The sequence below is a fragment of the Dermacentor andersoni genome, chromosome 6, assembly GCF_023375885.2.
Source record: "Dermacentor andersoni chromosome 6, qqDerAnde1_hic_scaffold, whole genome shotgun sequence".
Lineage (NCBI taxonomy): Eukaryota > Metazoa > Arthropoda > Arachnida > Ixodida > Ixodidae > Dermacentor > Dermacentor andersoni.
The window spans coordinates 134,019,763-134,045,803 of NC_092819.1; the positions used below are offsets into that span (position 1 = coordinate 134,019,763).

Below are 26,041 nucleotides of genomic sequence, written 5' to 3' on the forward strand. Positions count from 1 at the left end.
GCGGCAAATACTCGTAAAACAGGTCACAGCAGATGCTTGCCAAGTAAGATTTTGCGTATCAATCGCTGCAATGACTTTACGCGACGTTCCGGTTGAGACTTTAACACACTTTCCGTCGCGGGGCGTTTCTGTGTGATATGACTGCGTGCCGCCCTTTCCTGTGCTTCCGGTGCAGTCGGTTTTGATATTGTCAGAATTTAGCGCTCAAATTTGATGATGATTCTTTTTAAAAATCGGGTGCCATTTTCCACATGTAGGAATGGTGATGCAAATAAAACATAAGTGCCTCCAAATTTGCAATATAAACAACGGCCCCTAAGGTTTTATTAAAAAGAAATTTACGAACTTCAATTTATTAGTCTTCAAAGGTCACGTTGTTAGCAGCAAAGTATATCCGCCCCGACTTCTAACCCCTCGGCCACAACGCCCCATTGGTTACGCTCATAGGCTATAAAAGTCTTCATAATATGGAAACGGCACGTATATTGTTCGCGCATTTCCTGCATTCAATATTGTGCATGTATTTTCTTTTGCTGTTTTTGTATTGCCTGTATTAAAGCTGCGTTGTATCTAAATGAGTCTGCCTCTGGAGATTATGTGATGTGTGTATGGGAGTGGCGATCTGATACACTGTCATATTTTCGCCCCCTTTTAGGAGCCTCCTATTGAACGAAAGCGTTTTCTTTGTTTAGGTTGCATTTGTTTCAATAAACAGTAAATTACTGACAGACTGACTGGCTGGCTGGCTGACTGACTGACTTACATACTTACTCGGACTGACACGCTGACTGACTGACTGACTGACTGACTGACTGACTGACTGACTGACTGACTGACTGACTGACTGACTGACTGACTGACTGACTGACTGACTGACTGACTGACTGACTGACTGACTGACTCACTGACTCACTGACTCACTGACTGACTCACTGACAGACAGACAGACAGACAGACAGACAGACGGACGGACGGACGGACGGACGGACGGACAGACAGACAGACAGACAGACAGACAGAGAGACAGAGACAGACAGACAGACAGACAGACAGACAGACAGACAGACAGACAGACTGACTGACTGACTGACTGACTGACTGACTGACTGACTGACTGACTGACTGACTGACTGACTGACTGACTGACTGACTGACTGACTGACTGACTGACTGTGACTGACAGACTGTGACTGACTGATTGACTTAATGAATGAATGCAGACAGACCGACAGACAGACAGACAGACCAACCAACCACCCAACCGACCGACCGACCGACCGACCGACCGACCGACCGACCGACCGACCGACCGACTGTGACTGACAGGCTGTGATTGACTGATTGACTTAATGAATGAATGAATGAATGCATGCATACATACATACATACATACATACATACATACATACATACATACATACATACATACATACATACATACATACATACATACATACATACATACATACATACAGAAAGACAGACAGACAGACCAACTGACTGACTGACTGACTGACTGACTGACTGTGACTGACAACAGACTGACTGGCTGCGTGACTTAATGAATCAATGCGAGGAACTCAAGAATACGTTCCCGCATGAGACAATCGGCCACTCTTCAGCATTGTCCAATCATGACATTCACACTAGACGCACACCTGAAACCTTTCGTTAGACACACCTTGAGGCATTGCAATGCCGTATCCCTTTGAATCCAGCAGCCCTCCGACCTGCGTGAGTTGGCACCGACGCTGAACCACGTAGTCTATGCTGGTGGATTCCATGAGAAAAGCGTAGCCACCGCGCTCTACCCGCTCAACGCCTTCGGCGTTGGACGACACCAGGTCATCGTTCATGGCATTCCACATCCTCTCGTATGTCTCGTGTTTAGAATCCTGCGTATGTAAAGGCCCACGATATGTGCGTGGGGTGAAAAGACAAGGCGTACCATCCGCATAGAAAAATATAGACAGCGTCAAAAGATTACGGTGGGTGGTAGCTCAGAAAATGCTGAATTTCGGCGCAATCTTGGGCTGTAGGCAGTCAAATCGTACAATTAAGTGTTACCGTATATCAACTAGTACAGGCTATAAACCCGAATATCAGGTTGCGTACCGACGATGAGAAAATATGCCGCTACATCTGTGATGAAGAGGTACACAAACTTGTCACACCGAATGTATTTTGGTTAAAGGTGCTTGCGTAACTTATTGTAATAAAATAGGAGACTTATGAGATATACAGGCAGCCAATCAGCAGCGCATATTATTTCGAAAAAAAGTGTCGCATAAGTTTTTCTCGTATGTGTGGTAAAGGTGCTGTGCTTATGTAATAAAATTGTGAATCAGTGTACACAGGTAAGACGTTAGAAACATATACTGAGAATACAGGCGAATTGTTGGGCTCTTGTAAGATTGCTTGCTAACTCTATTTTGAAAAATATTGCGCAATGTAACGCCTTAGATTATAATATATTTATTCTGCAAATATTAACACATCTGCCTCCAGAACCACGTCACTTACCATTGAGAGGGTCGGATGTTTCATTTACCACCGGCATTCATAAAAGGAAATGAAGCGCAAAGCGAGTACTGTTTACCTAACTGTGGAAATGGCCCATGAGCAAGTCACTCAGACAATGATCAACGTTCTAGCCTAGATGCTCAGATCAGGAAAACGTGTGATAGGGCTGACTTGGTCCTTACCTTAAAGAAGGCCTCCGTGGATCCAGACCGGACGCAGCCGTAATGAATCTCGGTCTGCTTCGCCAAGTCCTCGGCACCTTCTATAGGCGACCGTAGTCGCTCTCGAGTCAGGAACGATGCCAAATTAGCCGTGTATGACGATACGAGCACGAACGAGAACAGCCACCAGGCAGCAGCAATAATGCGTGTCGATGCCGACCTGCGACAAGGTCCGGGTCAATATTGGAAAATAACATATGCTAAAATGTCGTATTCCGGAATGCGCCTCCCCTATAGAAAAAATTGAGAGTGTCACTCATGCTGTTCTTTTTTGTTAATTTATTGCGTCACTGAAAGGAAAATTAAACAAGCAAGAATAATATATTTGAAGGTACACGTTTATGCATTCTTTTTGCCAGGTGGCGAACATGCCGCAACTGCAGAGACGGCAGGTATATTAAGCGAGAAAATTCTGCAAGCACAGTATAATAACACCCTTATATTGAGGGTCTGGTGTATCGCGATGCTGTGGCAAGTTAGGTAGCTACGATTGAGCCGTGCTAGCCACAAAAAAAAAAAAAAAAAATCCTTTCTCGTCTCAACTCAGTGCATCTTCTGGATACGGTACGAGCTGTTGCCTAGCAACCGTCACACCGGCGCTGAGGGAAAGCCACGGGCCCGCTCCACGTAAGCCAGCCTGCGTGCACCTTGTCTGGCACAGACGTGCCAGCCACCTCGGCAACTTCTTCGTATTGGAGAGGCTTCTTGAGAGCGGCCTTTATTTTTTTATTTTTTTGATAGAACCTAGACTACAGCACACAGTGAAAACTTTCCGCTCCTCTATATGTATTAAAGCATGCAAATAAGTAATCATATGGCAGCACGCTATTGCATAAATGCACCCCAAGACGCTTGGTAACCATCAGCCGTGAAGAAATAATACTGAAATAGACATATTTGGAAGCTCATTGACACAGCAAGCAAATGCAGACATGTATGCAGTCACTGCAGGTCGCGGTTTGCCACTTGTGGCACTTGATGCCAGCTGCACGGTGGCAGTGAGGGCGTGCAGTGCATTCTTGCAAAAGAAAGGGGCACCGACGTCCGGCCGCACGAGACAACGTGTTCTATCTCCGCACTACTGGAATCCGAGCACGTTCGATGCCACCGCTCGCGCTGGCTACTTCGGTGCGCGCCACTCTAAACGTTGGAATAGTCGTCAGTGCAGCGTCTCCACAACGAATATAGCATGTTGTGCGTCAGTATATAACAAATACTTGTCAAAATCGGAGGCACATTTCAATTTTTGATATCCTCTTACACAATTTATTGGCCCTGATCAGCCACGGCCACAATTTATGAACGCTCGTACACGTCCATAAAGTTTGTACTACCTCTAAATAAACTTTTTGGCGACACCAAATAAACTTTTCGGTGTCCGGTCTTCAATAGAAACCACTGATTCTATTTATTACTTGAATATGTCTGCAAGATTGGTGTGCATGATATGCCCTGACTTATAGGTGGTATTACGCCACCACAACTATTGCCTCACGAAATTCTATATATGCGCTTGGTTGTTTTGTCTCTTTGTTTTTTGGCAACAGTTTAAAAAAAAAAATACACTTCACGAGGCTGACTGTCACCGGTCGTTGGTTGGGCGTCACCTAACAAAGATCGTCAAACAAAATACACCATATATGCATACATACATACACATATATAAATATATATATATATATATATTGATACAAGGCAGAAACATTTAAACAACGCGCGCAGGTTCGTGCGCCCCCTCAAGACGACAACGGAGTATTGAAGGAAAAGAGGACGAAATAATGGCACGTGTTTTCGCCGCACGCACTCGCATCGCAGGTGGCCGTTGTCGGCGTCTACAAGAAGAAGACGAGGTGAAGCGACGCTCGAGAGAGAAGAAGAAGGCCTTCCTGATCTCCCGTTTAGAACGCGGCAGTCCTTTTTATTTACCCCAGGGCACAAGTTCGCCCACAATAAATTGTTGGATCTGGATTTCCTTAACTGTCCGTTACAATATATATATATATATATATATATATATATATATATATATATATATATATATATATATATATATATATATATATATATATATATACCAACAGACGGAACAAGTAATCGCTACAGCAATCCGCGCATTTCCGTATCCAGTAATGATCACATTACGAAGCTTTAATTTTTAGAAAGTCGCATTGTTTATGGTCTTTCTGTTTGTAGGATTGTATTATTCCCATGTGCCCCCGTAACTCAGGGGCTATGGCTGGCTTTGTGCGGCTGAGCACGAGATCTAGGGTATATCCCGACCGTGATTGCTCCATTTTGGTTGTTGCAGGATACATGCAGAAAGGCTCGTGTACCTTGCTTTCAGTGCACTTGAAACCCCCTCAGGTGACCCCCTACTGCGGCTTGCCTGATAACCAAATCATGGTTTCAGCGCTTAAAAATATCTGTCAATCTATTTTTTTTCTGTAGGAGGGCGGGGGGAGGGTGCGTGGACTACTTTCATCAATCTAGCTAGAGTGCCTGCTTAACAAGCGATTGGTTGAGCATTTAGTTCTTGCGCCAGAAATTAGCCATTTGTGTGTTACATGCCTAAGGTCCTGCGTAATAATTGTTTAGAAAAAACAAGCTTCACAAAAAGCTGAGAATACTCGTATGAAGAAACTGACAAAAAAAAAACGCCATGTGTAATTATTCCATGGCTTCAGTGCGACACTTCACTCATTTTATTTATATAGTATACCGTAGAATCGCAGTCATAATTCAGTTTACATATGTCAAATTTCACTTATTTCTTTATTTATTGCGGCTAACCACTGACTCGGCTAGTGCACTGGTAGAGTGTAATAGAATAATTCAAAAATAATAAAACCACCTTAAGCTAACATGCACATAAGGCCATGTTTTTGAATGCACAATTTGGCATGCCAAACAATTATGGCCGTATAGTTACTATAGGCAATTGCACAAGCTGGACGTTGATCGTTATAGCGCTTGTGCAGGCTTGGCATGTGTTGTAGGGTTACGTTCGAATCTGTTAATATGATGCATCTTTTTGATGGCTGTCGAAAGCGTACAAAAGGAACTAGTTAGGCTCATGAATGCCGACTTCTTAAGGCGAAAGCCTTATATGGCCCATGAAGCGAAAAAACCAGCGTCCGTCCGGCGTTAACATCCCAGGGTACCAAAATCCACGTGACAAAATGATGACATCATGTTCCCGGTGCTGGACCTGCTGCATCTCGCACTTCGAAATCCTATAGTTAAATAAAGCAAATGAACTGGATTTGGTTGTAGTTTAGTGGATTAAGGTGCTTTAAGGTGAATTAAACTATTAAAGGTGGAATTCAGTTTGGTAAAAATGAGAGCAAGTCTGATTAAGGTGGAGTTTTATTTCCAGGTGATAACCTCGAGAAATCCTCATGTTTTTAACTTCAATTCACTTAAGGGTACTTACGTGATAGTCAACTTTTTTCGAGTGCATACCTTGCCAGTCCGGTGTCTCGGGTAACAAAAAAGTACATGAACCTGCTCAAAATGGACCTAAGCACAGAATTCTAAGGATATATTTTGCAAAGGCCGATGTTGCAAACATGGCAAAAATATGCCTTTGAAGAATATGCCTATAAAGGGATCGCCTCTTGAGTCTCCCATTTTACATGGATAAATTCTGCAATCGGATAACCCCGCAGTAAAATAAAACATTGCTCCCGTATCCGTCAACGAATTTATACCATCGGCTTCAACTGAACGTGGCTTTCACGAAGAAATAGAGATGTCGAACAAGCGATCTTCATTGCGATACCTGTGGCAATTCAGAGATAGTGAAACACATATTACTCCAATGTCCCGCTTAAATACACGATAAATGTGATCTTGCAATACAGATTGAAATCACTTGTCAAGCACTACTATAGTTACGCGGTAAATTAAGTCTTATGGCCTGTTTTAAAAATACTCGCAAGCCTTACATTTATTTTTATATATCTTTCAGCAACGAGTGTCCTTGGATACCAGTAACCAAGGTTGCCATCATCATATAAAACGGGCCTCAAGTGGGCCGCAGCGTTTGACATCTAAATATAACTAAAACATACAGTGAGTCACTTCTCTTCTATTTTTATTTTCTCTAACTTCTCTCACCCTTTCTGCGCCCTTATAACCCCTTTCTCCTCCCTATCCAGAGCATCATGCCGGCCGTCGTTTTCAGGTGGGCGAAGATGTCCGCCTTCTATTAAACAGCTACCCTCTCCCTCTGTGCCGAGTTATGCTGGCTCACGTTTTTATTCTTCACACATTAGGGCAGTTTCTTTCCCTACAGTTCATGCAAGTAGGTGCACATGAGTGTAGTGCAAGGCAGAGACTTTGACGTTGGGTGCGGCACTTGGCTGACTGGACTGCAGCCAATCCGATTACACTGCTCGTCGTCTTCTACGTTAATAGACGAAAAGCACTTGACTTCGTATTAAAAGGCTACCCACGAGTTTCCTTACGACAAAAAACTGAGACAAACTGCTGTAAGTGCTTAACGAATGCGTAGAGCACAAAGACAATTTCTCTAAGCATATAATACTGCGCGAAGTCTCGAACAGCCTGCATCCGTGAGTAAGGTAATTTTATCTTCTTTCAGAAAAAATGAACCTTCCTTACCCATGGTCACGCCAACACTTCGCTGCCGTCCCCGCAGCAAAGCTTCACTGTCGCCACCATATATGTACAGCGATCGCCCGACAGGCGCATATGAAATGGCGCCTCACGTTTGCAACGCTAGCCTGCTTGTGTGTTCTCTATTGACTACACTCACCGAAAATGCGATGTAGAAAGTGAATTTTTGATGCGACATATCGTTACAAAAGATGACTTCATGTACTTGGGCTGAGCTGCTATTATTTTACTCAAATAAAAGAATTAATGAATAATGAATCAATAAAAATGGCCACTTTCTGCACGACCTTCAGTATTGTAGCCAGTATAGGTAAAAAGAAAACCATAGTGGAGACCAGAATTTAGCAGCGCTTGCAGGGGGCAGCCATCTTATTTTGGGGTTGCGGGAACAGGCGAACGAGTGAGATGGGTGCGGCTCTGCAAGTACCTGTCGCATGCGACCTGCTGAGTCACACTTCACATGATGGCTGCACCCATCAAGCGCTGCAACATTCTGGTAAAACACAAGTGTGATCTCTTAGTTCGAGGCTACAATTTTTCCCGGCATTTCGTTAGATATTATAAACTCTTGTACCTAATTGCCGCAACGTGCAATAACTAATGACTGCTAAGCTTTCACACCACCAATAAAGGAATGAGAGGACGGTTCGAGGAAAACGGTATGGCCCGTAGAGAGATTGAACATAGGCACACGTTCTTGGGCACATTAGATCGGGAGAAAGCTCGTACGCACAAAGTTTGCGGCTTGCTGTAACGAGCCAAAAGAAAAACAGCTCACCTCGGCGAGGTGTCGCATCCTTGTCGCATGATGGCACTCATCGTGAACCACAAGCTGTTGAGCAGCGTGAACTGCGCCTCGGTCGGCCTCACTTCGCCGCGCTTTTTCTCACCACTAAATATCCTCTCGCTGTGGTGCACCCGCAAGTCGTCGGCTCGTCCTGCCATAATCACGTCGAGCCCCGCACTGCCGTACCCACTTCCACCAACACATCCGACGCCGCCCCGACTCGGGCTTCTCTGACAAGACCAGCAGCAACGCTCCGCGGAAGCGTGGCCACTGTTCCACCGCGCTCTTCCAACGCGCGCCACGCAGCAGAGCAACAGGCTGACCACGACGTACGCCGCCGCCACGCACAACCACACGTCCGTGGAGAGCGGAGACAGGAAGAAGAGCAGGGAATGTTCCGGCTGGGGTTTCCTGTAGAGAATGCCCACTCCGAGAGTCATGAAAGGCGTGGTAAAGTCCACGACCGCCTCGCGCGCGTACGTGATGGTAAGGTCTCCAATAGCCAGATCAGCCTCCTGCAACAGCAGAAGAAAGCACGTTACCTAGCTTTAGTTTACGATAAAGCTTGCGTCAGTACATTTGCCTGGTTAGTTGAGCAACGAATTTTTACGAATTAGGAATCAAGAAGATGAGCCAAATAACGAGAGTTCGCATATAACAGGAAAAGCACCTGGAAATGTCTACCAGGGTACATGGGCAAAAGAACGTCATGTATAAGGTATGTGAACGCCGATCATACCGAGAACTTCAGTTTGTAGCGTTTTACATCATATTGAGAATGCTGGAACTCATATTAGGCTGAGCCCGTGGGAAATAAGTGCTCCTTTGTTTCTCCTCTCTCGCTTCTGTCAAGGCAAGTGATAGGCTCAAGTGCGTGACTTGTCTACCTCCTGCCCTTTTTTATTTCTTACACCCACGGAAACAGTGCTGTCTGATGTCACTTGTTCATGCTGAAACCTACTAAGTATGCAAAAAAAAAAAAAAATATATCAGCGAGAAGCGCCAAATTGAGGCCTTTGAGGTCAAGTGAGGCCAAATTGAGATAAGTTCAACCATATAAGGAGAACGTACTCACGAATGTGTACCATATACTATATGGCACATACGTGGAACGAATGGCTTATTCTTTGGTTGACATTCTTGCCGCAGGTGTAACTTTGTTCCTATTAAGTTAGACTAAGTATGTGGTACATTAAAACTTCATTTTCCGGAGCTTTCTCAATGTAGGTGAAACATTTTTGCGAAAATGTTCCAAATCCTTAAGGCGCTTTACAAAGAAGTTAAGGATTGTACACCTATGTTTCTCACTGTCTCGAAACGAAAAAAGAAATGAAAACAATATAACAATACTAACTTCATTGCACAATGTAAATTGAATCTGAAAATATTAGCATCTTTCTTTCATTATTGTTGAGCGCATAATTTAGTCTTACAAATGGGGTGGATTGTAAAAAGTAAAGACAGTGATCTGGCCGCCTAATCTTTACTCCTTAAAAAATTATTAGTCTGAGAAGCTTCCTATAAAGATGCTGCTCAATTTTCCATAATGAGAATTTAAAATTTAGGCATTCCTCGCTATAGATTGTTCCTCGCAAAGATTGTTAATTTCAACACTTTAAGTTTTATTTTTGAAACGTATAGTTTTGGTATTGTAAGCTTATCGCATACGAGCATTTCCTGTTGCCCCTGTGAAAGTGCAACTGTCGGGTACAGACCCCGTCAAGCTTCTGGCTTTTAGTCTGTGCCCCCAGCATTTTTGTACATGCTGTAATGTACCGTAATGCTTAAATAAAATGAATAAAAATGAAACTGAAAATATTCTGTTTGCTATTTCAGAGCAACATTATTTAGAATGCTGCTTGTTCTTACATTCCTGCCTGCCAGCAGCGAGGAATTCAAGTTTGATATTCTGAGCATCTAGAGTGATATCGTTTTTTTTTTTCCTTATTTTGCCCAGTGAAAGAAAAAGGAATGAAATCCTGGAGACCGAACTTGAAGCTATAAATCTTTTATGAGCGAAAACCTCTTACAACAAATGAAGCGAATTGTTCTGAGCCTCGGCCAGAAACTTAGCAATAAGGATCACCCAGCTCTGTGACGCACGTGGACTCCCGCAGAGAGCATTACGTGTTACGCAACATGCTCGGCACTAAGATTGCCCGAGAAAAGTTGTCGCTCAAGCGCAGACAACAATGTTTGAGTGTTAAGGCGATCAGCCTGAGGATCAACGCGGTGCTTCTGAAACATTCTACAGCTACCTTAATTTATATTCAACCGGCTTAACATACATTCAAAACGCAAAGATATCCGACCCGTTTACATTCTCACAAAAATCAATATTATGCAGATGTAAAGACCAGCGACCGAAAGGCAACATTCGACAAAGCCTGCAGAATATTCTTTCCATAACATCCTTGGGAGTATCGCACTATATAGGATACTTTTCAGGCTGACAATTGATATTGTAGAATACATTTTTTTCTTAGCTGTAAAAACGACCGGTCAAAGATTGGCGGCATTTAAATAATCCGTAATACTTGTTTGCCTCAATTACTTGCCTAAACGATAAGCACTGAATATAGAAGCCACCACAAGAAGATTAACATTTGAAAAGCAAAAATAATCAAGAGGCGGCCTAGAATTGGTACAGAAAGGTGATAGAATAAAGCTTCCAGGAAGAATTGTCACAAAATCTATCTATCTATCTATCTATCTATCTATCTATCTATCTATCTATCTATCTATCTATCTATCTATCTATCTATCTATCTATCTATCTGTCTATCTGTCTATCTGTCTTTCTGTCTATCTGTCTTTCTGTCTGTCTTTCTGTCTGTCTATCTATCTATCTATCTATCTATCTATCTATCTATCTATCTATCTATCTATCTATCTATCTATCTATCTATCTATCTATCTATCTATCTATCTATCTATCTATCTATCTATCTATCTATCTATCTATCTATCTATCTATCTATCTATCTATCTATCTATCTATCTATCTATCTATCTATCTATCTATCTATCTATCTATCTATCTATCTATCTATCTATCTATCTATCTATCTATCTATCTATCTATCTATCTACCTATCTATCTATCTATCTATCTATCTATCTTTGTTAACCTCTGAACACTGCCATTCTCTTGTCAAAGAAAGTCTCCCGTCTCCGAATTAGCGCTACAACTTGTTGCAAAACAACTGAAGCCAATATTGGAATACAAGGGAAGTCAGCAAAAAAAAAATTTCTACATAGTTTTGTGTGTTCGTGTTTGTTCATTTGTCACAAAAATTTACAAGGAAGTCAAAAAGCATATTTTCTCATCGACACTTCACAAAGCATTCCAAGCCCAGCTATGTAGGACAACATTCTCCACCCTGAGTAGACCATAAATATGATCACTTGGCGCAAAAAAGGAAGGACGACCTTCCTTGTTTGCGCTAAGCGATCATATTTATCGACTATTCACCAATATCAACTGACTAGCCCAGCAACATGTACTTCTGGATTATCCACCCTCTCGCACAGAAAGCCACTCTCTAGACACCTTAAAATGAAATGACCGAAAGTAGTACCGCCTCAGACGCCTTTCCAGATTATTCGTAGAGTCTTATGAAGCAGCGAAATTTGCAATGTTGAAGTTAATGTGAGTGACGCAACGGTCAGGTAAAGGGTTAATGAACCTGCCTTTTAGTCGACAATGGAAAACCCCGTTTTAAGTTATTAAAACAGTTTATTCACAAAACAGCACAGTACGTCCCAGAGCACTTGAGGGCCGGCTGCACTAGTTGCTGGTTTATTGAGAGAAAAGAATCACTTCCGACACTAGTCTTTCGCCTTCGTTACAATGTTCGGCCTGATTCTTTTATGTAGATGAACGAAAATTTCGTAAATTTAGAAGGCTTTCAGTAAGCGTTTCTATTCTATCAAGCAATATGTGCTACGAAATCACGCATAGTAATAATGAACCTCTTTTCAGGGCTAGTTTTATATGCTCACAGCTTACTTCGAAACAGATGCCTTAAAAAATATCCATATATAGTCGCGGACAACTTTCAGTGGCAATAAAAGGAAAGCCACGAAGGCAAAGCGCGAATAAGTGACAGCGCTTCTGAAAAGAGTCCCGCGTTTTACTCCACATTCGTTTAGGCTGGGGAAGACGAAACACAAACATATTAATAGCGGCAGTTAAATATGACAGAACACACCACTGAGTTTGCACGTTCACTTATTTTTCTACTTTTCCCTTCCGCGTCTAGGAAAACGCTAAACCGTCGCACATGGAAGCTGTGTCGATTCAGCGTCTGTTCCGAGCAACCAAAAGCACTGTAAGACGCTGGCGGAGTACTTGGCGCGGTAACATGTGTGCAGCAGGCATGCGGCCGTAGCTTTCCGTTCATTGCCACAAAAAGTCGTCCGCGACTATAAATCCCTAGTAACGTTTTCGCTCCACGTACTTATAATGCGTGGAACTAGCGAAGGCGGAAATATCACAGGTGTTCTTACCATGTCGAGCAGCTCGCGCACCATGCCATTCCAGTGACCGCGGGAGTCTCGACTACCGTAAGCACCATCCCTCACCAGCTGCAACTGGTAGTGAAAGCCCAGTAGCCGGGCCATTTCACGGAGCAAATCCACGCAGAAGCCTTCGAAGCGATCATTGCCAACCAGTTTTCGTGCCGGCGCCTTGTCCATAATGTAAGGTGCATTCTGTGGCAGGAAAAGTTATAGAAATGGCAAGAAAACATTCATCATAGCCGTCATAGATAGTGGTTACATATTTTAAGTGCTCTGAAATTCCGTGAAGTGCTCGCGGCAACGTTTTTTTTTTTTGTATATTGAAGAATACTAATAACATGTAGCAAAGTTCCGAAGGAGCAAGGGTGTTCTTAGGCGGTAATTAAGATAAACCTCCCAAATAACTTAACAAGAACCCAGCCGCTTCACATCCGTGAAGTGACTTGGGTGATACGCTACAACTGACGCCCTGTTGCAGCCCTGGGTAGCGCAATACCCGCGCCTGTCTCGTGTGTTCCTTCTTTGTCCCTTGTTTTTGTGCGGTTACATGATGCATTCCAGTAGCGCTTAAGCCAGGAATTCTCCAGCCCCTGAGATGAGTACGTTCGGGAGTAGGAATGAAAGAGAAAGAGTCTATTTTAAATTATTTACACTGGCTACAATTATGGAAGTCCAATCCATGTAGGAACACTTTAAATGTCACAGCTCAATTATAGTCCGAGCACACTTCAGGACATGTCAGGACACACATGTCAGCAAACGTCAGGACGCACTACTGCAGCGAAGGTGTCCGCTTTTAAAGCAGTTCATTTCTCCAAGTGACTAGACTAGGGGATCCGGTGACTGTGTCTCCCAATTACAATCGTCGAGTAGTTCGCAAAATTCGACCCCTGACTTTGCACTGCCCCGCAGGACTCCAATTCCTATCTTGCACCATCGCATACGCATATGTCGCAAGCGCGTGGCAACCTGAGAAACCGAAGTCAACGCAGTTCCCACGGTAGTTCTCGACGTTGGCCACTTCGATGAATTAATGGGCTCTCCGTTATGGTTAGCTTCCAAGGGTCAGGTAAAGTGGTCTCCGCGGTAGTTACCGCTTCCATGGAGAGCGGCAATTGTTGTCGCCTTGAAGTGAGCTCCTTTATTTCGCGCCAGAGTCTATATCGGACCTCGTCGCCGTCTGCGCACGCGCTGATGAAAGGACTGCCTTGTGGGAATCGTCCAAGGAATGCTCATCCCTGTTTTGAGACGTAACAGCGCCGACGCAAGAGGTACTGAGCTGCTGCACCGGTCACCGCCGACGCAGGCCCCAAAGATTTTTGCTTGTGTTCATTCACAAGCCGCTCACTATAATCCCCCTTGCACTAATCAACACTGCACACTCTCGAGCCGAACGGTTACAATTGAGAATGACTATGCGTTGAAGTATCATGCGCTGGGGGTTGAAAGGAATGCATCGTCGCAAAGAATCTAACACTCAAAATTTTACCATGAGCACTTCACAAAAAGACATCTAAAAAAACCCAGAGTAAGGAGCGCACTCACTATTACAATGTTTCTTTTACGCAGAAAAAAAATAATTTAAGCTTTGTTGCTGCCGTATACCCTCTTGTGATTTTGCACACAAATTGTGGTTTGGTCCATGCTTATTTGGTTATCGCACACAACCAATAGGGAGGACCCGAACTTGCGCTAAACAAGCATGCAGCCCTGATATACAATATACTTAGTTTTCTTACAGCCAAAAGTTGGTAACTTGAAAAGCTTCAAAAGTACGGGTGAAAATCGTGAGCCTTTATTTAGTTTAGTATAAGCGTACTCGAGCTTTTCTAGCTTGAAGCAAAATCGTTCCATATTCTGCGGCTGCTAATCCAAATAGAGACCAATACAGTATCCTACAAGTAGCATAGCAATGAGTTTACATTTAGAAAATCAAACATTCTAGCAAAACTTGGGTAAAGCTTATTTGAACTATGGTGCTTATCACGCGCCACAAACCACGATTTGATTATGAGGCAGAACGTAATGGGGGACTCCGGAATAATTTGACCCCCTGGGAATCTTAAACGCGGCCACAATGCATGGGGCACGGGTTTCTGTGCATTTCGCCGTGATCGAATAGCAACCGCCGAGATGAGAATTGGATCTCGCACGCTCGTGCTTAGTAGCGCCACAGGGTAACCGCTAAGCCATCCCCGCGGGATGTGGTAAAAGTGTGTCGGTTGAAACATTAGCAAGACATCAAGTTATACCATACCAATATCGTAGTAATCCTGAAGGTTTTGTTTTTCAGGGCGCTCAAGATTTCTTGCTGAAACATCTTCTCCGTCTGGGTCATGGTCAGTCCGGAAGACGCACTCCACGTTCCTACCTGAGTAAATAAAAATCAATATTGACCCGACAGCGCAGTGTTCACGAATATTCATAATTCGTGTTTCCTAATGAGAATCTGGTACTGCAGGCAAAGTGCTCGTGCTCCAGCAAGAAAACCTAGTATTACGGGAGTAGCCGATTATTGCACAACTGTGTGCTATCTTGCAAGGCAGGAGTATTAAACCTCCTTAGCATTTAGCGAACATCAGACCATCTTAACCTCTAGTAAGAGGGCATGAACATGAACGTGAAGTAATTCACGTTCATGTGAACTTAAAAAAAGGACATGGGCAATATTCAAGTGATAGTACGTTGCAGTAATAACCAAGTTTACTTCAAAACCCAGAGTTTTGTTGAATATTATTATAATGTATTTTAGGCCAGACAGGAATACGTAACTTCCTGGAGAGGCTCCATAATTCTGAATATCTAGAATTGGAAGACAATTTTATTGGTGTTTCATATTGCAGCATAATTAAGTTTCTAATGGCCGTTCAAGAAGGAACACAAACGCATAAGACATACACGCTTCTTCCGGCAATATGGAAATCAGCAGCCTAGCTTATTGGGCTTGTTGAGACATGATTTGAATAACAATGAATAGCGCGCAGAGGACGAGACAATAAAATTCAAACACGCGCGAACAGTACGAACAGTACTAACAGTACTAACAGTACTAACAGTTAGTGCTCGTACCATTCGTGTTTGTTTAAGTTCTGCTGTCTCGTCTTCTGGGCGCTATTCATTGCTATTCATATATGTAAATAGTCGATTAGTCTTAGTCGGCATTCGTTTGATTTAAATTTCATGAGGAATGCAATATATTCTCGCTACTAAACGAGATCACAAGAGTTTCAGCGGAACGATGTGCCAAACAAGTCCGCCCATTGGCTACATTCCATGTTTGAGAAAGTTGCACATAGATATGCCGCCACTATTGAGGGTAGGCATTATTGTTTTGTGCCGAGGCAAATGTACCGCTTAACTTTTAGAAAACGACTGGCCTCCGAGATCAATCTTCATTGCGCCGGGAACAATATTCTGCACTTGTATGCATAACATGTTATTTATACCGGTCTCCGTAATTATTTTCCCAGAGCAGGGTAGGAAACTAGGTGCAGGCTGGGCAAATTTCTTGGGTTATTGTTTCGCTTTTTCTTTCTCTCACTTTATTGTGCCGGAAAATCCTGGATTAAAATTCACACGTGCCTGTTAAGGAACCAAGAGGTAAAACAACTGAGGCATGAATGGCTTCGTCATAGGTTTTAGGACTGCAAAGGCCACCCGTCGCGAAGCAAATCAGACGAGCTTTAACCATCTGGTTGACATTTAATTTTATGCCTGCAGAGCTAACACGAACGACTGCATCCGGCTTCAGTCTCTTGTCCCTCTTTATTATAAATCTAGACCAAGCAGGGCTTGCTTAAGTCTTTTCTTCATTTGTGTAAATTAATGGTTTATTTTCGCGGGGTTTGGTTTTTGAATGAACACTCCGCAATAACCGCACAGCAACGTGATATTTGGTTATCTTTCTCGAATCTCGTGGCCGCGAGATAACGCAGAAGATTCACTCACTCCAAGATGCCCAATCTCTAAGCAGGTGCGAAGACTAGCAGTCAAAGCGGAACGCTACACATATATTGCCGAGTGAACACTGGAGCTATGTAGCATGTTGACCATAACTGTTGCAGAGAAGCCACCATTGAGCTTTAAAAGTAGCGTGATATATTCACACTTCGCAGGCACATTTAAGATGTTACAGGTACACTTAATCCTAAGCAACTGAGTGACCGTAATATAGCAAAACATTTCCCCTTACCCCGAGCCTCGGATGATAGAAAGCACTGGACATTTAATCAGGGCGAAATAAGTACGCGCTCGACTAATCCAATTCCATACGAGTGCCAAAAATCTGTCATCTGCCTTTTTCACCCCATTAGCATTGGAATATTCACGAGAGCCATATGTTGTTCATTAATCTGGTGACGACCTCATCTAGCCTTCTATACACTTTTGTGTCATGGTTTTGAACAACCGTCCTACACTGTTAAGTCACCGTAGGATGCATGAGCGCCACGCTAGCAAAGTTTAAAACCTCGTATATCGTCGCAACAATTCTTAGGTTTTAGCAGTGCGCTTTAACTAGTGTAACAAAAGCCGGCTTCCGGAGGTATGATTTAACCACAAGTAAGACAGTGCAGCACTCTCCTAACATTGTACAAAATTCTTACATACTTTTTTATGTGCCCGACTGCAACAACACCCCCCCCCCCCCCCCCCCCCCTCCGGTTCCCGCCAATCTTCACTACCATCCTGTCGACGAGGCGCGACAAGCCTCGCAAGCTACTGGATAGAGTTACCCACGCTACTGCGAACTTGTATCAGGAACCTCGGCACGTCTTCAGCGCGATGGCAGTTTCTGAGAACAAAATTGTTAACAGCAGCACCGGGAAAAAAGTGAAGTGGAAACATGGAGCAAACGGTTTTGCATGAACGGGTGCAGCCCAGACGTGCATTCTCAGCACGTGCTTTCCTAGCTCAGACAAAGGCGGGCATAGTTTTGGCTTGCGGCAGCGAAGAAGAATGCGAGAAAGATGAAAACCGAGCATTCTCGTAGAGCAGTTCTCGCGCAGTTGTTCGGGGCATAAAGTTTCAAATTTCTGGAAACGGTGTTTTTTCTATTCTTTTTTTGAGGCAACGGATAAAATTAAGCGTGAAGGAGCATACTGGAATAGACGCAGTGTCATTTGAAAAGTGCGTTCTTGGTGGTTTTTGCTGCACTCTTCAAGAAATGAATAATTGAAAATGCCCAGATTTAACATTTCAAATAAGAGTAGTGCCTATTTAGAATATTGGCAGCAAAAGAGCTCGTCAGTGTATTTTACTGAGACTTAGCTAAATTATTGTCGATGGTTTCTATCGTAGATGAGAAACTAACTGCGCGATCAGATGACGCGGCTACAAGCGCGCAGTACCACCTCCACATATTTGTACAAATGATCGCCTTCTGTATTTTATTCCTATTGAAAAACACACTTAGTCTGCCTAAACATGCGCAATAAAGAAACATACTCATTTGGCCTCAACATGTAGATATAGGCCGATTATAACTTTTTGATGGTTGTATTCACTTTCGATTGGGTATAGCCGCGCCAATTCTGCTACATACATACTTTTGGTTGTCGCTGATGATGGAGGAGTATCTATCGCAAAAGTATAAGTTTTTTTTTTTCAGAATCCGCAATATCATAAGAATTAATAAATATGTATGATGCCCAACGTGTAACTTTAACATTCAACAGAGAGTCACTTCTAGGCGAAACAGGTCATGCCCAGCTCGATTTCTTTCTCTTAAGCTCAACTGGAATATCGGGTAAACCCATCTGCACTTCAACGTACACCTTCGTCTTCGCGTCTGGCAATGTAACACCTGCGCTGTCCATTATCTTAGAGAACAAGGCGGGGCAAGGAAAATATGAAACATTCAGGCACAAAATTGTGTCCCCTGTTGCTAGACAGAGGTCTTTGCAGATGTATAGTGGAAGCTTTCGTCACTGCACATAAGAGTGACTGCTGGTTAACATGTTATATTGCGCCTCTTGTGTTTGACTTTGTTAAAACAAACTCTTTTTGCTCAACTTATCGGTTTACTGTGGAAAATGTTGAATGGTCAAGTCACAGGTGGGTCGACACAAATAGAACGGCCATGCCCTGGCGGGTCTAATGCATGGAATAAAAAAAAGAAAAAGTCTTATTCAACTTACCTATATATTGTGCCACATTCTGAGAACTACGAGAGCACAGTATCTAGTATAAAGCAATCAAAGTACACTTACAGGGGCCGTCCTGTTCCTTTTCTTTTCTTTTTCGTTTTTGAGGCCCACATACGATCGATAATACGCTCAAAGTGTACTCTAACTTGTAAATGAAATAACACGGCTCCACAATAACGCCGCAAACGTGCGGCGCTAACGAATCCTCTGCGTGAAAGCCAAGTATTGTGCATTCTTTCGATGGATTTAACATCTGGAGACCCATTAGAGCAGTTCACAGTTGTGTAGAAGTACTTCGTCTAAACTGACTTTCTAAAATAACGATTACCATATATTCCGGACTGTAGTCAGCAGGGGCCAATTCTAGCTTTCTTTAAAAATATAAGCAAAATTGTCTATTGTTCACACCCGCTTCGACTAAAAGTAAATATCTTCCTTGTCTACAACTATTATAAAGTATATAAGCAAACACTCTATCATCCGCCAGTACAATTATGAATATTTCTTTAACTACCGTATGGACGTCAGTTATAAAACCAGTCAAAATCGCTCTCGTTAGCGCGGGCGGCGCAACAGGTCGAGCATATCCGACTCGACGAACGGCCTTTGTCTGCGACCGCTCTTACAGATCCCGTCTTCTCTGTTGCGGCAGACTTTACAGCGACTGTTGTAGTGGCTAGTATGCGCTGCAAGTTACCCTCCTAAACACGAGAATAATCTCGGATCTGATTGCACTCTAATTTAGCGAGGCAATAATTTGCAGTCACAATGTGGCCTCCTTTTCTTCAACCGCGCGTCAGATGCTTAAAAAATATATATATAGGCTATCTCTGTGAACAGACGACATCCCGCGAAATTTCTATGTAAGAGCTTGCATAGTTAGCGGATTATAATCTGGAAAAGATACCAGCATTGAGTGGTAATAAAGCCATGACAGATATTATAATATGAAATTTGCCTTGAAAGGACAATAATGCCGTAGGCACATACCGATGCCAGTCCCGCTCTTTTCATCTGCACGACGTGCAGAGAAAGATTTTGTCGGCGTCCCATTGAGTCCATGTGGATGGTCCCGGTGAGTCCAGAAATACGCGTCTGCAGGATAAACAGTAATGCGGGAGTAAGAAACAATAATAAATGGTTTTATTTATTTATTTATTTATTTTTATTTATTTACTTATCTTTATTTATTTATTTATTCACAAGCTCCGCAGGCTCAAGCGGGAGTAAATTGGTAGGCAATGATATTCGTAATAAATTTACCCGTTGAAATGTAAAATTAGAAAGCAACAAGCCCTTGGCAGGCCTAATTAAAATGTTCTGAATGCAAGTTGAAACAAGCTGAACTGACATAATAATTATCGATGGCAGAATGCCGCAGCGAACAAAAAGCACAATTATGGACACCAGCTAAAGATAAAGAGATATTGGTATACATTGTGAAACACCGCGAAGTTATACAGTACCTTTTTGAGGAGCAAGCACACGCTAAACAAGCAAAAACAGTAACAACGAAAGTGCCCGCGTATACAAATATGGCAAATAATTCATGTCCAAACGCTTTAGAATCATACATGAAAACGACACTGCAAGAAAAAGACTCAGTGCCATTCCCCTATGTGAAGGAGGATGACCAGCGAAGCTCTGTATGCATGGGGCCCCTTTAATGACGAACTGCACATCCGCCGCGGATCGGCCTGGTATTGCACTATCTTCAGGATCGGCCCTCGCATAGAGATTGCTTAAGGGCTGCTACCCACCGTGGTTGCTCAGTGGCTATGGGGTAGGGCTGCTGAGCATGAGGTCGCGGTATCGAATCCCGGCCACGGCGGCCGCATTTCGATGGGGGCTAAATGCGAAAACACCCGTGTACTTAGATTTAGGCGCACGTTAAAGAGCCCCAGGTGGTCGAAATTTCCGGAGTCCTTCACTACGGCGCGCCTCGTAATCAGAAAGAGGTTTTGGCACGTAAAACCCCATAATTTTTTTTAACGCCTGCTTCACCTTCGCCGCGGGTGGGCCGGGTATTGCACTATCTTCAGGATCGGCCCTCGCATAGAGATTGCTTAAGGGCTGCTACCCACCGTGGTTGCTCAGTGGCTATGGTGTAGGGCTGCTGAGCATGAGGTCGTGGTATCGAATCCCGGCCACGGCGGCCGCATTTCGATGGGGGCTAAATGCGAAAACACCCGTGTACTTAGATTTAGGCGCACGTTAAAGAGCCCCAGGTGGTCGAAATTTCCGGAGTCCTTCACTACGGCGCGCCTCGTAATCAGAAAGAGGTTTTGGCACGTAAAACCCCATATTTTTTTTTTTAACGCCTGCTTCACCTTCGCCGCGGGTGGGCCTGGTATTGCACTATCCTTGGAATCGGTCCACGTATGGGGAGTGCTTAACGCCTGCTTCACTTCCGCCGCAGGTGGGCGCAGTATTGGACTATCTTCGGGATCGGCCCACGCATAGGGAGTGCTTAACGCCTGCTTCACCTCCGCTGCTGGTGGGCTTGGTATTTCACTATCCTCGGGATCGGGCCACGTATGGGGAGTGCTTAACGCCTGCTTCAGGTCTGCCGTGGGCCGGCGCGGAATCACACTACCTTCACGATCGGGCCACGCATGGGGAGTGCTTAACGCCTGATTCACCTCCGCCATGGGTGGGCCCGGTATCGTACTATCTTCGGGATCGGTCCTCGTATAGGGAGCGCTTAACCCCTGCTTCACCTCCGCCGCGGGTGGGCCCGGTATTGCACTAACTTCGGGATCGGTCCATGTATGGGGTGTGCTTAACGCCTGCTTCACGTCCGCCACGGATTGACGCGAAATGGCACTACCTTCACAATCGGTCGCCGTATGGGCAGTGCTTAACGCCTGCTTCACCTCCGCCGCGGGTGGGCCCAGTATTGCACTATCTTCCGGATCGGCCCAGGTATGGGGAGCGCTTGACGCCTGCCTAATGTCCGCCGCGGGCGGTGTGGCATGGCACTACCTTCCCGATCGGTCCACGTATTGGGAGCGCTTAACGACTGCTGCACCTCCGCCGCGGGTGGGCCCGTTATTGCACTAACTTCGGGAACAGTCCATGTATTGGGAGTGCTTAATACCTGGTTGACATCCGCCGAGGGTCGGCGCCGAATGTTTCTAACTTAGTGATCGGCCCACGTATGGGGAAATGCTTAATACCTGTTCGACCTCTGCCGTGGGTCGGCGCGAAATCGCACTACCTGCTGTATATGTCCACGTATGGGGAGTGCTTAACGCCTGCTTCGCCTCCGCGTGGGTAGGCCCGGCATTGCGCTCTCTTCGAGATCGGCCCCACTTATGAAAAATTCTTGCTCTACTCGCGGACTCTATCCGCCAGATTCTAGTCGTAGACACCTTCGCTATACATACGTTCCAAAGATAAAGTGTTTGTGTGGCAGCGTTGAAATGAACGCATTCGTGCGTCCCAAAATGCGCTTCAAGGAACAACGATTGCACAAGCCGCGAGATGTTCGCAGAGGTTGCAAGACAGTGAAAGCAAACGGGTGCCGAGAGGAGGCCACTTTGTACAATATGCCGAAAACAGCTATGTTGCTGTCTGGATGCATAGATTGTCGTAACCGTGATGATTTAATGTTAGCAATATTGTACTGACGGCTGCGATCTCCGGCAATAAAACTCGCCGCACGATTCTTAACGGTGGAAGGGCGTTGATTAGATAAGCCAGACTGAGTGACGCGAATTGATATAAACCAAATTTGTTTTAACAAGTTATTGCAACTTTTGTTCTTTTACAAAGAAGCCGTCCATCCTACAGGTTCCACATCGACTTCACTGGCATTCACATGCACATATATTGCAGGGCGGAAATGATCCCCCGAAATAAATCAATAAGTAACAGCGCTGAGCCTACAGGAAATGGAATACAGCTTCGCTTATTGCTCATGGGCTTGGTTCTGAAATATACAATGTGTGTTTAGCGCAACACTTAAGATAGCAGTAGGCTGGCACTGATGGGTGGGTGCAAGTTTCAGTGAACCGCAAACGCCCCCTATATTCTTTAACAATTTGCACAGCTGCTTCACACACTGTGAATGAGAGCACCCACGTAGCGGGTGCCTACTCTTCTGGAGAATCACCAGCAGAAAGGAGCCAAGGCAGATACCCTAGAAGATCAATGTAAGGGGTAAGACGAAGACCTAATTACGCCGCTACGAAGCGGCCAGCTCTAAGCTCTACACACTTCGTGACCGAAAGCGACACAAAGGCTGTGTGCTTGTGCTGAAGGCTGGAAGTCCTTTGGCGGGGGCGTCATTTATAGTACTCCTTAACACTCTCGCTCCGGAGAAGCTGGGAGCTGAATCTCTCTCTACACGCTTGCCAATGCCGCTCAGTACGTGGAAGTCAGTTAAACGGTTTTTGCAACCGTCACTGGTGCAGCAGAGAGAAAGGCACGGAGGCGCCCACGCATGCATCCTCGGCATCTCCCACGACGAGGAGGAGAAGGGACGAATGCGCACGCAAAGCTTAACCGTCTCACTCGCTGAAGGGAGACAGCACTGGTGCGCACATGCAGGCATGAAGGCCATACTGGTGCGCTGTGCGCAAAGAGGCGAGAGTGCGCTCACCAAGTGCGCTCACCAAGCCGTTGCGGCGTCCTAGTATATTTGCAATGGTCGCGGGCGAATTTCAAACGTATGAGCGTTCGACGTAGCCTTTGTGGCGTGGCACAAATTGCTCCTTCACAGAGCCCCAGTCGTAACAAGATATACTTGTAAGCAACATGCATTTCCCACCAGACCTACGGAGTGTTACCATAACAATAAAAGCTCTTGCTTGAGTTACAAGCGACCCTACACTTTATTAATGACGAACCAACATACAAATGGTCGATTTTCTGTACTCGAAAACGTGACGTGAACAGCAGATATATTGTTTATAAATTAAGGCATTTCTACACTATATTACACTATAGAGATGAAATATTTATATATATATATATATATATATATATATATATGTTTAACTAGCGCAATTCTAATACTCGTACGTAATTACTCGAATAGGAGGACGCTATCTGCGCGAGAAAGTCATATGTCTGCACAATGGATCAAGAAATTTTCACAACTGAAGTTTCTAATTTTTAAAATTCACGGCACATTGTAAGTTACAAATACTAGTTGGTGAACTTTCGATTGTTATGTACTTATACCAAATTATGTGCAGAGCACCCGTTTCGCCAGATCCGCGGTCGAATTTGTCGGAAACGTGATCTTTTGTTCCACCTGCTTTTAAGGAACTTGCTGTTTCATGCACTGCAACCTAAAAATAACAGGAACATAACCGTATTTCAAGGCGCAATTTGAAAATCATTATATTGATACCGGTGACATCCTCACGGCGGTTCCGACATCTTCGCTTAGAGCCTATCCTGTTCACAGTCCCATTACCCTCGCCTCCTTGCGCTTTGATGTTTACTTTGTGATGACGCAACTCGGCGAACAACAAGTTTTCATGATAAACAATGCCGTAATCCACTGGAAATTTTCATGAAGAAGTATTGTCAACCTGACAATACCTGGCGTCCGGAAAAAAGAAGATATGTCATCGCCGGCTCTTGAACGGCTACCTTACTTCTGAACCAGAAGAAAGGCGGTTAACCGAGGGGCCCAATTTTTCGGTCAGTACAAATAATTTCTCCTGTGGTGTCCTTCGTGTCTTTGTTTGTTGGCTTCTTATGATATGATTACCTTACTTCTATTATATCAGAAGTACCGGTATCACACGCACATACACACCAACGGCTCCATCCTGCCGATGAAGTCTACCGCAGCTATCATCATTCCAGCAAAAGCCACCACTATCAAGTTGAATACATCTCACTTGACAACGTCGACGGCAATAGAACTCGCAGGGCTTCGAGTCGCACTCCACTTTATTAATGACAAACCAATACACAAATGGTGGACCTTAAGCAACTCGAAGACGGCATTACAGTGCCTATTGTCAGCCTTGCTGCGCGGTTCGTATGACCAGCTGATATTTTAAACCACAGAAGCCATACATAACCTGACTGAGAAATGACATGAAATAATTTTTCAGTGGCTACCAAGTCACTGTGGTGTCATCCGCAATTAAAGTTCCGGTCAAGCTGCTCGTTCAGCTTATGTAGAAGCCAGCGCTTATCGAACCCGCTGTCTTGGACAGATGCTGCAAGCATGCTCCACCTACTTGCACGCCCATGTGTATGCAGGCCCGTTTACACAACCTGGATGCAACCTTAAGCCTTTGACTTCCATTAAGACTTCTCCGAAGAGACGTAAGCTCTGCTTACGTCTCTTCGTAGGCTATGCTTGGGCATTGCGTAGGCTATGCTTGGGCATCTTGTGTAGGCTATGCTTGGGCATTGCGTTTACCAGTGTCTAAACGTTGGGCATAGGGATCGCCGACATCGTAGCATGTGGCGATTGCGGCGACACGGAAACTATTCCCCATGTTCTTTTGATTGTGTGCAGACACAATCGCTTTCCGTCATCTTAACGAGTTAGACGACCAGCCTCTGTTGGAAGATATAGTTTTGAAACATCGCATCAGAAGGCCGTGCAAGCCCTACTGCGCTACTTGCGATCGGCGAGACTGTGTGAAAGCCTGTGATTGCAACGACTTTTCTCTTACATGTTTTTCTTTCATTTTCTTCTTTTTTTTCTTGTTCCTTTTCTTTCTCACTTTGTGTCGTCTTTATAACCACTAATCGCCCCCCCCCTCCAGTACAGGGTTGCATACCGCAAACTCACCCATGGTTAACCTCTCTGCCTTCCTTCTCTTTTTCTCTCTCAAAAACAAGGGCGTTCTCTTTATCGCCGCCGCAAATACTCACTAGAGAGAACGCTGTACTAATCTGCTAGGCACTAACGGTTACATAACCCACCAGTGCAGTTAAACAGCACAGTAAGGACACAAGTGGCAAACAGGCGTGTGAGGCTTTTGGCAAACACCCCTACGCACTCCATAATTACTATGTATATCTTAGTGAACTTTCTTCTGCTTCCTTTTTAACACACTCAAGGATCCCACCTTCTCTTTACTGCACCTGAGAGAGGCGGACTGCTCACCACACGAGCGGGGCCCTAAGCTATGGGCACAGCTTGTGGCTTAGATAAGATGCGTCAATAAGTTTAGTCGAATAGCCCTCGCACCAAGATCATATATCCAGCTGAACTC

At 44.4% G+C, this 26,041-nt stretch overlaps 1 protein-coding gene across 1 annotated transcript in view; it reads right to left on the reverse strand.

The window, feature by feature from the left end:
- LOC126523556 (glutamate receptor ionotropic, kainate 3-like) overlaps window positions 1–26,041 on the reverse strand; it is a 134,444-nt gene that overhangs the window by 3,538 nt on the left and 104,865 nt on the right. Inside the window, exons 8-13 of the mRNA XM_050172153.3 lie at window positions 19,833–19,937; window positions 14,954–15,067; window positions 12,685–12,888; window positions 8,164–8,687; window positions 2,706–2,904; window positions 1,682–1,895 (exon numbers count right to left, since the gene is read on the reverse strand). Of these exons, the coding sequence (XP_050028110.2) occupies window positions 1,682–1,895; window positions 2,706–2,904; window positions 8,164–8,687; window positions 12,685–12,888; window positions 14,954–15,067; window positions 19,833–19,937 (1,360 nt within the window). The remainder of the gene's footprint in view (window positions 1–1,681; window positions 1,896–2,705; window positions 2,905–8,163; window positions 8,688–12,684; window positions 12,889–14,953; window positions 15,068–19,832; window positions 19,938–26,041) is intronic.